The sequence below is a fragment of the Molossus molossus genome, unplaced genomic scaffold (assembly GCF_014108415.1).
Source record: "Molossus molossus isolate mMolMol1 unplaced genomic scaffold, mMolMol1.p scaffold_m16_p_20, whole genome shotgun sequence".
Lineage (NCBI taxonomy): Eukaryota > Metazoa > Chordata > Mammalia > Chiroptera > Molossidae > Molossus > Molossus molossus.
This window is the reverse complement of record NW_023425356.1, coordinates 27,275,259-27,287,931: the sequence shown is the minus strand read 5'-3', so window position 1 is coordinate 27,287,931 and position 12,673 is coordinate 27,275,259. Positions and strand designations below refer to the sequence as shown.

Sequence of the window (12,673 nt, the reverse complement as noted above, 5' to 3'; positions counted from 1 at the left end):
AGGTGCACATTGTCTGTGAATCAGGGGTGGGAAGGTGTAAGAACTGGGCTTCAGGGTGGAAAGGGAGCAGAGTCAGAGAATGGGGAACCCAATGGGTCTGACTTTCTTAACCCTGCAATGTGTGCATCTATCAGAGGGGATACAGAACATGCAAGATGAGACAAAAAAGCGATGCCTTTGAAAAGTAATGATGGCTGCCATAACTAGAAGCCAAGTGGTCCACAGAAATGTGGCAGGGTGCACAGCAGTGCTCTCATGAATGGAGGGACTGGGGTCAAGATTGAGGTATTTGTCCACAGATGTTCGGGTGGGAAATAGCTGCGTGTGCAAATGTATGTGAGGGCATGTGTGAATCTATGCACCCACGTGTGGGCATACACACTGGACACAGACTACGCCTGCAGACTTGCATGCAGAAGTGATGTAGAAGACATGGACATGCCAGTCTTCACGGGCTTCCTTCCGAGAATCATCCTCTTTGCTCCACTCCGACTTCCCTGCTTGGGTTCTAGTCCTGGCTCTGTCACTTATTAGCTCTATCATTTTGGACTTAATGTCTTTGGGTCTCTCTTTGTCCACCTATAAAATGGAGATAATTCCAGCCTTTGACAGGTTATTGTCAGTATTAAATTAGCCACTGACTCATGCAAAACAAAAGCAGTCTCTCCACAAACATGAGTGACTTTCTCCCTGACTTGGAATGAGCCCATTCTCCTTCCTGATTCCTGAGACTGCCTCTTCTTGGCTTCACAATTCCGGATCAAGGACACGGCTGCCCCTTTCTTTCTCCTTCACTGCTGACCACCCGCCCACACACTTCTAGTCCTCTCCAGGTCAAGGCATCCTCCAGGAGACTGCCCAGTAAAGTGGCCTGGAGACCCCAGGAAGGGACCAGATAGATGGAGAAGGGAACAGTTTTTTCTGCTCTGGAGCCGTGGAGAAGGATTTCCCCACCCTCCGCTGGAAAGAGCCCCCAGATACTGGTATTAGAGCAATTAAGGAATTTGTCCCCTAGCCCCTCCCTTCAGTCCAACTTCCACCTCTTAGCAAGTCATTTAACTTCTTTAGGTCTGTTTCCTCATCTAGCAAATGCAGAAATAATAACTAATCTGCCTACATCCTGGGATGGCCTATTAAATAAACCAGTACCTGCGAAAAAGTTGCTAAAATTTAGGAAAGCACTTTACAAAGTTAAAAAACTCGAAAGAGGTCTGAGTTACGACAAACCTCCCTCTTCCGACAGACAAGGGCAATATGTACCACTCTCTACCTCCACTGTACAAAACACATAATTATCAAAGCGAGGCACAGAGATGGATGCAGGCGAGGTGTCCTGGGCTGCGTGGAGGGGAAGACGCGGAGGGAGGCAGCAGGAGAAGCCTCTCTGGCACTGAAGGGAAGGGGGAAGGAAGGCCTCTGCCCTGCACAGCAGCCTCTGCTCCATGGGAGACACTGCCCTGTCCGCAGTGGAGGTTGCCTGGCTGAGTTTGGATTTTTAATGAGACAGAGTTTAAATCTGGCTCTACCACCCCAGGTGTGGCCTTGAGCAGGTTAATTAAACTGAGCTTTTGTTTCCTCATCCATAAAATGGGACTAGTATTAACTCCTTAAAAAGAAAAAGGAATAGGAAAAGCACACAGTAGGAATTCAATAAAAAGTCATTTTGATGCTTTGGTAAGGAGCTCACTTCCTATGATCACTTTGTGTGTGTGTGTGTGGGGGGGGGCGGTATGTGCCCCTAGAGGGAACTGAACCCAGGACTCTCTGATCCGCAGGCTGACGCTCAACCGCTAAGCCAAACTGGCCAGGGCCCTGTGATCACTTTTCACCACCACAGGCCAGAGCAGGGCCTCCCATAGCCGAGTGGAACAGGCCTTCCAACACCCAGCCTCCCTGTCTGCCAGGGACTGGGCTGCTTTGGAAGCTGACTGTCCTGGGATTGCCCCCAGGTCCCGCTCAGTGCTTCACCTCTGTGGGATTCTGTCCTAGCCTAGCATCATCCATTCCTGCCGGCATGTGGGACCCCTGGCAAAAGGGAGGGGTGCAGGCTTTGAGTCAGCTGGTTCCCACAACTGCCAGCAAAACACTTAACCTGCCTAAACCTCAATTTCTCATCCATGAAATGGAGATCATTATAAAGCTGATCTCAGGGGGTCACTGTATAGATTAAATTAGATAATGCATATAAAGTAGTTAGCACAGGGCTCACTAAATGATCCCTGTTATTTCCAGACTCCTGAGGCCAGTGGTATTGCCACCTGGGGCTAGTGTCCCTCCTCATTTCTCACAAGACCCTTGGTTCCTTCTCACTAGAATGCCGAACTCCCACTTGGCTCTCTCCCCAGTTCCCATGCCCAGACCTGGACTGAGTTCTCCAACCAGGTGGAGTCTGGGTCAGTTTCCCTCCTGGGTCTGCCTGCCACAACCCAGTTCTCTCCACCAGAGACCCAAGAAGAGGCGCTGGAGCCCAGGACCAAGAATCTGGGCAGCTAGAGCAAGAAAACAGAAAAGAAGCATCAAACAAAAGAACTAGAAAAGAGGCCCAGACAACTCAATGGTGTTTCCATGTATGCTGAGCCACAGAGCCATAGCATTACTGAGCACCTCTCTCTGTGCCACACACTGTTCCATGCAGTTTACGTGGATTCACATATTTAATTGCCATGGAAACCCTATGAGGTGTTATTTCTATCCTCACTTTACAGGTGAGCAGACTGATGCACAGAGAAGGCACATACATTGTTTAAGCTGACAACCACTAAGTGGCCAAGGGTTGGGGGGTTAACCAGGGAGCTGTGATGTCATCACCATTTAATACTGCGGTCTAACATTGTAGCACTCATCAAATCAATCAATCGGATACTTGATAGAACACTTACCATGTGCATAGCACTGTGTCAGAAACTGAAAAAGCAATAAAGAAATGAAGACCTGGTCTGCAAAGATATAAAGAGGGCCTAGAGAAGCTTCCATCAGAGTACTTGGTTCTCAAGTCAAGGGGACCCACATGGCAGCTTTCCTGGTGCCCACACAACCAGAAAACCAAGGCAGAGCAAGACAACTAACCATGCAGAAGGTGGAAAAGCCTAGAGGCCTCCCTGTCCTCCTGATCCAGGGCTGTGGCCAGAGGTAACCCCAGGCACTGAGTACCTAGTTTATACCCTCCCCTTAGATCTCAGTGAGTGGAATGTGGAATCCAATTGAAGTCAAGGAGGGAAGTCTGAAGACTTGACTTCTGCCTCTGTCTCCCTGCCTTTTCTTCACCCTCAAGCCTGCTCTGCGCTAAGCAGGCAGAAGTGGGACATCTGAAATGTGTATGTCTGAGTGTAGCATGGGAGAGGAGACTCAGCTCCCAACTACTCTTCTTTCCAGATTCATGTTCTCTGCCAGAATGTAGCTGTGTTCAGGGAGTTGAATACTATGTATTTTGGATGCCTCAGGCCTCTTGCCTTTACTCCTCACCCCCCTCCCAGTTGGTGGCAGGGATGCCCAGGGGACCTCTGGGAGCGGAAGGGACAGATTTTTCTCCTCCCCCCACCCCCACCCCCCACTCTGGAGGCAGCTCCCACCTCAAGCCAGCCTGTCATCCCACATTGCTCTGATTAGCTATAATCTTTCTTTTTCAATTTCTCCTCTTCAAGACTGGGAGCGAGAAAATCTCCCAGAAAATGATTAAATATTTCAATTTTCAGCACAATCAGTCTGAGGAGCTGACGCATGATGGAAATAGGGGTAAGGATAATGGTTTTCATTTAGATAAGATACAGAAAATTATTTAGTGAAAAAATGAAGATTGATGAAGCCCACTGACATTCTTTAAAATGTGATTCTTATTTCTCCGCCTAGGCTGACTCTCCCCTTCCCTCTCCTCTCTGCTGTCCTCAGTTCAACTGCTTCCTCCTGCTACCTTCTCCCCACATCCTACCACCCTCCCTCCACCCCCTGGCAATCCCGGGTTCCTCTCTCACTGCCTCAGTCCCTGAGCCAGAGCACCTTCTTTCTAAAGATGAGGCTAACAAGAGGAGGTCCTAAAGCCTCCCTGCTGCCCCATCTTCCCAGATACTCACTCTTTCTGTCCCTGCCTTCACCCCAGTCCTTGCTCAGCTTCCCAGAACACTCAGTAGTGAGTGATTTCCTCTCCCCTCTGGTCTATTTTCTCCCTTTCTTTTCTTTGGCATTCCCCTGTCCTCCACCACCCCACCACCCCACCCCCAATACTTTTGCACACTTTCATCAGGTCTTGCTTTCACCCCTGTTGGAAGCAAGGACTTAGGAGCTCAGCTAACCCCTAACCCCTCCCCCCTTTCCAAAGGCAGAAAGGCAGGCAACACACTTCTCTCTGACCATTTTTCTCCCGATTCAATCCACATGTCTCTCCTGTTTCCTAACTGCAGCTTTGTTTCTTGAAACTCATTCGTATCCATGTTGCTGACATGTAAGGGCTGCAGAGAAAGGGGCAGATAAGCTTGCCCCCAACACATACCAATACTGACCCAGCTGCCCCCACCCCCATTTCTTCCTCCCTAGCAACCTGGCTGAACAAAATCAGAACTTAAGTCATCTTTCCAACTTTCTGCCAAGTGGCTGGCTTGGCCAGCCAACCCCAGGACCAGGCCTCCGTTCTCCCCCAGCACCAATTCCTACTACCATGAATGTGTGTGTGTGTGTGTGTGTGTGTAAGGGGGAGCATGGGTTCTCGATGGGGAAAGACTGATCAAGACCCACCCCCATCCACTCAGCTTTTGGAGCTTGGGAGGGGCCCCCCCAAGGAGAAGGGGTCCAGAATAACAGTCCACCTTTAAACACATACTTACAAACCAGGGAAGGGAACAGAGCAGGGCATGACAATGATTGAGTGTTCTAGCCAAGCTGACTTCCCTCTTCTCAGATTCCCCCCACCCCAAAAGAGACCACCACCTCCTCCATTTTGTAGTCTGCACATCTCCATAGGTGTCTGACTATACGAAGGTCTGTTCAAGTTGCTTTGTTTGCTGGAGGGCTGGTATCTATGGAAGGTTTTCAGTGTGAGTGAGTGTGTGTTGTGTCCTTGTAATTGCCTGCCTGCAGACGTGTACTGTGTCTCTGAGTTTTGTTGTGTCTGGGTACATGAATGTGCAAGCATGTGCCAATATGGAGAGGAATCTGTCTTCCTCAGATGTGTCAGGGTCTTTGTGTATATGTGTCTGTCTCAGTGTGGGGGATGCTTTGTGGGTACGTCTGCCTCAGTAGGCGAGTAGTCTGTTTCGGTGTCTGTGACTGTTTTTTGGTGTTTGTGTGTCAATTTCCATCAGCTCCATTTTGGGGGTGGGGGCTAGCCCAGCAGCATTAAATCTTCTGTGGAGTCAGACCCACAAGGCGAGAGTCCACTCCCACAGGCTGCTGGGTCCTGACTGGAGTCGGGCGCTTTATTTTCCCTTCCCTCCGCCCTCCCCCCATGAGGATCCACTAACCTCATTTCTTTCAACCTCTCCCTCATCTCCCAGCCTCTCCCCTGACAGTTCCAAATAAGCTCACGACATCAACACTTTCCTGACCCAAAGTGGGGTGTTACCTGCCCCCTCCAAAACGCGCCCCCTCCACATCCAGCTGGCCTGAAACTGCCTTTGGGACTCCACTCCCCATCCGAGCCTCCAGCGGGCGGGAGCCCTGGGGCACCCCTCCCTCCCTCCGAAACGGGCAGCCCCAGGCAGTCTGGAGCCGGGGCTCGGACTCGGTCCCCCGAGAGGCTAGGCTGGAGTAGGGGGATTCCCTTAGCAACACCTTCCCGAGCCGGGGTCCCCAGCTTTCCGCGCACCTCCCACCCCACCCCCGAATCCGAAATCGCACCCTTTCCAGCCCTGCCCGCAGGCAGGACCGGGCGCCCGGACTCCCGGCCTCGGAGGGTGGAGAGGTGGGTAGGCTGCCAGAGGCTCAGGAAAAGACTTCGAGCGTTCGGGTCTCTTTCTCCTCCGCTCCCTCGCGCACCGGAGGAGCAACTTGGTCAAATCAGCGGAAAACTCATTCTCTTCAGCCCCGGCTCCTCCGTGCCCGCGCCCCCAGGGCTCCGCGCCGGGACCCAGCCCTCGCCTCATGGCGTCGGGACCCCGGGGACCCGCGCGGGCCGCCGGCCCCCCGTTACTCCCCAGTGGGGGCGCGCCCCCCAGCTCCGGGGTGGGAGCCGAGTCCCGGGCGGGCTGCAGCCCTTACCTTGGGAGAAAGTATCCGAGAGAGTGAGGATCCAGATGAGGAGGCTCAGCATGCTGTCCGCCCGCCGTGTGCCCGCCCGCGGCTGGGCCCGGAGTTGGCGAGGGAGCGAGAGGAGCGGGCTGGGGGGAGGAGCCCGGGCCGCCCCCGCCCGCGCCCGCCCCTGCACACACGCGCACACGCACACACTCGTGCGCACAAACTCACTTCCCTTCCCTCCGCTCTCTTTATCTCTCTTTCCTCCCGGTCCGGTTCTCCGCGCTCCCTCGCCCCCTCTCTCTCCTCCCGCTCTCCCCTTTATTATTTCTCGTCGCAAGCTTTATCTCTCTGGGTCTCTTTCATCTCTGCTCTCCCTTTCCCGACCCTTCCCCTCTTTCCCTCTCTCCCTCCCTCCCCCTGACGTCTACTCGTCCTCCACAGCCCGCCTGCTCCTCCTCCCCCGCCCCACGCGAGCACACTCACACCCCTCGGTGGAACGTAGATGGAAAGAGAGCAGAGAGAAGGGGCTCGAAGGCAAAGGGGGTAACGAGCGTGACAATCGCAGGCTCCGGGACGGGGACGACTGGACACTTGCCCACCCGTGCCTCCCTCCCATTTATATTCCCAGTCTCGGTCCCGGGCTACTGAACTGGGCAGGGGATTAGGGAGGCGGGGCATGGACTAAGGACAAGCCTCTAGTCCAGTGGAGGACCGTGATGTTGGGAAGAGTGTGTGAGTGCATCTGTGTGTTTGGGTGTGTGTTAGTGTGGGGGGGAGAGGAGGGTTGGGCAGAAGGTGGTTCATGGAGTCAAAAAGCATAAAATCCCTTTCTTGTGTTTTGTTTTCCTTGTTAATCCCACCCACAGAATCTAACCCCTAGGTTTCCCAAACTGGGAATTTTGAATTCACTAATGAATGATTGAGGAGGATCCATTCATCTCCCCAGAGCTGCAGAAGCTGCTTCCTGGGTCCGCCTGGAGCCCCAGAGAGGACGTCTCCCCCAGCACACAGCGAAGCCCGGCTGAGTGTTGGTTTGGAGTCCTCCGCTAGCCCTTGCTGGGGGGAGAGGTGCCGTTGACTCCTTCCTTCATCCAAGGCATTTACCCAACCAGAAAGAGGAAAAGTAGCCAGCTGCAGCTTTGCAGGGCCAAGAGGGGGCAGCCACAGGAGGATCTCTGAGTAGGAATCCTCTGTGCTTGGGATCTAGGTACTGGGAAGAGAGAGTCTCCTCCTTAGGAGCCCAGCTTGGCAACCAGCTCCTCTTCTAACGCCTGACCAGACGCTTCTGCTCACAGGGCTGCTGGGGATGCCAGGACGTCTGGGTCCTAGGATGTGAGTTGGGGGCGGGGGAGGGGGACAGGAATTGCACAACTTTGCAGTACTCTGTTGGTTTAGAGAGGCCTCCACTTGTTTCCTCGCAGATTCTAGGTCTCCTGGGTCCCTAACACTACCCGCCAAGATTACTCCATTTTGGCCCGCGAGGCCGCGCGTGGCTCTATGATGCCCTCTGCTGGAGTGAGGCGGCCACACTCCTCTTCTAAGGATGAATGGTCCAGGCACATCCACACACAACTGGAGGATACAGAAACACAGGCAGAAAAACACACAAGCTCATATTCAGAAGCATATGATGCGCAGACCCAGAGAATCTGTCATATGTTCAAAAACGCATATGCACGGTCAAGCACAGAGTTTAAAAATATAGAGCCATACCTGGCCCAAAGAAATAGGAATATAATCACAAATACATACAGTCACACACCAATATGCATATCCTTAAGTGATTTTCATTTACTTATCATGCAGCCCACAAATATGTGCCTGCTTATGTTTCAGTCACAATTCTAGGCCTTGGAGATATAACAATAAAAAAAAATATTGAGAAAGTCCTTCCCTCATAATGTTTCATTCTGTAGATGAAGACACAGTAGAAAAATATAAAATATATCACATTATAGTAAAAGCCATGAGACAAATAAATAAAGAATGACAAATGAATATGAAGTGGGAGGGAGGGAGAAATTTCTCTTACAGGTAGTCACAGAAAGTTGTTCTGCTAAAGTAACATTTGAGCAGATATCTGAAGGAATTGGGGATTCATGGATTCAGGCTTCTGAGGGGAGAATGTAGCAGGTAGGTGGTAACAGCAAGTGCAAAGGCCCTGAGGTAGTGGAGTATCAGTGAAACAGTCTTTTCTGTTTTTTTGTTTTGTGTTGTTGTTGTTGTTGTTGATCCTCACCTCAGGATATTTTCCCATTAATTTTTAGATAGAGTGAAAGAGAGGGAGGGGGGGAGAGAGAGAGACATCAGTGTGAGAGATACACATTAATTAGTTGCCTCCTGTATGACTCGACCGACTCGACCGGAGCCAGGGGTTGAACCTGGGGTCAAACCTGCCCTTCACTGAGAATCAAACCTGTGACCCTTTGGTCCACAGGCAGATGCTCAAACTGCTGAGCCAAACCGGTCAGGGTAAGACAGTCTTTTCTTCTTTTCACTCTACATGAAGGTTCATGAAAGGGAGGCCCATGGTGATAGTGATTAAGGAAAATGTAAGAAAAAGTTCAGAAGCTAAAAGAATATTCTTAGATACCCCAATTCCTTCAGGTATCTGCCCAAACGTTACTTCCTTCCCACTTTCCAGCTTCGGGTTTGATGGTTATTCTCAGTGTAAGGAGGGACTAGGTGATCAGAGCTTTTGCTTCTTAGGCTTTTTTTTTTCCTTGCCTCCAAACCCTAGCAACAGAGGAACTAAATTTCTCCAGATCCTTTGCAGCCAAAGCAGTAATCTCACCTCTCTCTCCCAGTCCCTTAACTTTCTGTCCATCCTCACTTTAATCTCAAATCCTTAGCAGCTCAGTTCATAGTGTGAGCCCTGAGAAAAAAGACAACTATTAAGAAGAGCTTCTGGTGGCTAACTGGACTCAAATTTTCAAAAACTGTCCAGCAGCCTTTTCTACACCAGGACCTCTCACTCAATCTACACTTCAGAGAGAAGCCTACACTGCACTACCTGCCTCTGCACAGAACTGCCTACCTGCACTGCTTCTGCCATTTGAGCCAGTCCTTATAAGGGAGTTCCTGGAATCCTATTTCAAACAATAGCTGCACAGCTCCTACCAACCAGAGAAGCTCTATTCTGACCAATCAGGACAGTAACTTTTGGACCAATCAAACTGTGAGCAGTTGAGTCTTCATTTGCATGAGGGCAGACCAATCAGGGAAGAGGGGTGGAGACTTCTGTCTATATAAGTCAGCTCCCCTGTGGCTGTGGGAGAATACTTTCCATTTCCATCCAAGACTGAACCTTGTGTATTTCCCTGGCTGAAGCAGACCAGTGCAGTACAAGGCAGGCTAGCCCAGGGTAGAGCTGTCTAGCTGGAGAGGGGCCTGGCCCTGGGGTGCCTCACAGCCATGCTGTTTTCACGGCTGTGCTGGGTCACAATTGAGCTGTTTGGTACGGAATATGGTTTCCTTCTTCACTGCACCCAAATTGGGGATTCCTGTTGGTGTTGAATCCAATAGTAAACCACTGATTGAAAACAGCCAACACACTTCTCCAGAATGTCCTTTACATAAGCCACTCAAATACCAGTTCCCGGAGCTTAAGACCCTAACTCCAGCTAGTGGTCCTCAATACCAGCTGTGTATTAGAATCTCCTGATAGGCTTTAAAACACCAGTGCCTTGGCATCACTCCCAAAGATTAATTGTTCTAGAGTGAAGCACCAAGCATGACTATTTTTAACCCCCCACTCCTAGGTAATTCTAATGGGTGGCCAGGGTGGAGAATCACTGAGCTAAGAAAATCCCTGCTTTCTAGGCATTGTTTGCACACCACAGGGGGCTTGCCCTCTTCCTTCCACCAGCAGTTCTGCTTATTGCCAATCCTGCAACCCCTCCCCTCCCTCAAGGGAGAACTCCAATGAAGCTCCTTCAAAATTTGCTTTATTCTCGTCTTTCTCACACCAATGTTCACAATTCTGTCTAATTGGATTAGCCGGATCTGCTGGAGTCTGATCACATAACTCTCGTCAAACTGGGAGCATCCTGGGGCTGAGCTATACAGATGCTCCCAAATGCAAAGTCTGCTATCAGACTAGACATACTTCCCCAGGAGAGGATATCTGCCTCCCCTTTCAAACTTGGGGCTCCTTGGGGACCAGGGCTATACTCCCTCAGTCTGGAGCTCCCTGAGGGCAGGGAAGAATCTGGGTACTCCCTCCCCATCAGAGAGGCAGCAGGGTGATTGCCAAGTACATGGGCCCTGAAACCAGCCTGAGGGGATTCTAATCCAGCTTCTGCCCCTTACTTTCTGTGTGACCTTGGGCAGTTTATTTACCTAACCTCTCTAGTCTTTGGTTATTTCCTCTGAAAAGAGGGATGATAGTAGTTCTTACTTTATGTAGTGGTCGTGAAGATTAAGTGGGTCAATGTTTATACTGCTCCTAGAACAAGGTTGGGTGCGGTGGAAGTAGCAGATGATGGCTGTGATTACTCTCGGTCTGGGATCTCCCCAAAGCTGGGGCCTCCCAGATCTTCCTCTTGCGGACTTCATCTTCACCCCCCTGGACAGGGCCCTGCCCAGACAGAAGCATACAGACCTGGAGGCAGAGGGAGTAATCCCTAAGGATGCTACTTCACTCCGACAAAAGGAGAGAAGCAGCCAGAGGTTATATATGGAGTTAAGAGAAATATTAATAATATTTTTTGAACAAAAAAGCAAAAAGGTCAAGAGGTCAGAGAGTAAGCAGTTAGGCAATTTATGACCATCAGCAGGAGAAGCCACCCTGAGAGATGGACATGAATTATTTGTCTCAATGAGGGCTAAAAACAGCAGAACGGTTCTATAAATTGTCCTATTTCCCCCTAGAGAGGGCAGAAAATTACATTTCTGCTTCTTACCAGGAAAAGGCCAAGATACTGATTTTCAGCCTGGAAAATAATCCTGACCAAAACAGAAGCCCTGAGTCCCCAAGGGTGAGGGACTGCCAGAGGTCACCATGTCTCTCTCCGTGCTGCAGAGACTGGGACCAGAGCAGTGAGAGATGCGCCCCTTTTCGGAAGTTCCCAGCAAAGAAGCTTTCTCACATTTCTTTTCCACTCTTGTGTCTTATTCTTTTTTTTTTTTTTTTTTTTATCCTCATCCGAGGACATGTTTTTGCATTTATCGTCAGATAGAGTGGGAGGGAGAGAGGGAGGAAGAGAGAGAGAGAAACACCGATGTGAGAGAGACACATCAACTGGTTGCCACCCACACGACCCCAACTGAGGTCAGGGCAAACTGCAACTGAGCTACGTGCCCTCAGCAGGAACCGAACCTGGGATTCTGGGGCCTGGAGGGCGACGCTCTAACCGCTGAGCTCAACCAGCCAGGGCTCCACTTTTGTGTCTTAAAGCCTAGATGGTAGCACCAAGTCCTCCCAGAGCTTAGACCTTGGGCTCTCCTGCTGTATACCAATCCATTTTTTCTTTTTCCTTGCGAGGCCCAGTTTTTGAGATGTATAAGAATAAGACCAGAGACAGGACAGCCTTAATGGCAATGGGGAGAGACTCAGCTCTGCACTGCAAGGGGAGGGGATGGGGGCAGGAAAAAAGTAGTAGCAGTTGAAGCACCCTGACCACTCCTTAGTGGTCCCTTAGGGGAAGGTGGACCAAGGAGGTTAGGCTCCTTGATGGGGCATGGGTGTCAGAGGATATCTGAGGGATCAGTGCTGCAATGGAAGCAGAATGACTAAGACTAGACCTTAGATGGGACTGTCTACGAACAGGAGTGTCCAAAATATTAGGTCGAGATTTGGATAAGTTGAGGCTTCTCTGAGGCACAGGCCTAGAAAAGATGACCTTGCCCAAGACAGGCTTTCAGAGTGTGTTACATGAGCCGGCCTGGCCTGTGAGCAACCGTATCCATTTCTTACATCCATTTTCAGCCTTTCCAGACAAAAGCAATTTCTGCCTCCTAGCTGCAACTTGGTAGACAATTTGTGCTAAATGGACCAGTTATCTTTTATTAGGTTTAATGAGGATTTTATTGCCTAAGCTCACAGGAATTGGAAGAGTCCTGCTTCAGAGGAGCAGCCCAGTTGAAGAGGCCAGCTCAGAGAGAGAGAGGAGGGTTAAAGTTCAGGGGCCCTGGGCAGGGCCACTGAGGTGGGGAGTGGGTGTGTGGAGGAGGGGAGAATGAAGAATACACTTAATTCAGAAAAAATGGAGAAAGTAATGTGAACTAATGACTCAAACATCAAACTTTGGAAGTAGATAAGCCCTCTGACAACGTGAAGTCCATTCACCCTCGAGGTGGTGAAATGATCTGTCAAAGGTCACAAAGCAAGTTAGAGTCAGAAAGGACTGGGAGCAGACCCAGGCTTCTTGCCTCTTAGATCAGGATTTGCCATATTGCACTAACTCCAACTTCCCCACTCCTGCGCCCCAAGCTTGTTCCAAATGCTTTTATCAGCCAAGGCCCTCTTGTGTCCAGACATATCTGACCATTACATTGCTCTGGTCTCCTG

General features: G+C 50.6%; 1 protein-coding gene across 1 annotated transcript in view; it reads right to left on the bottom strand.

Annotated features, from left to right (window-relative positions):
- The window catches only part of KIRREL1 (kirre like nephrin family adhesion molecule 1), a 101,392-nt gene extending 95,154 nt beyond the window's left edge, over positions 1 to 6,238 (bottom strand). The window contains exon 1 of the mRNA XM_036272784.1: positions 6,187 to 6,238. Coding sequence (XP_036128677.1) covers positions 6,187 to 6,238 — 52 coding nt within the window. The remainder of the gene's footprint in view (positions 1 to 6,186) is intronic.
- Positions 6,239 to 12,673: the final 6,435 nt, after the last annotated feature.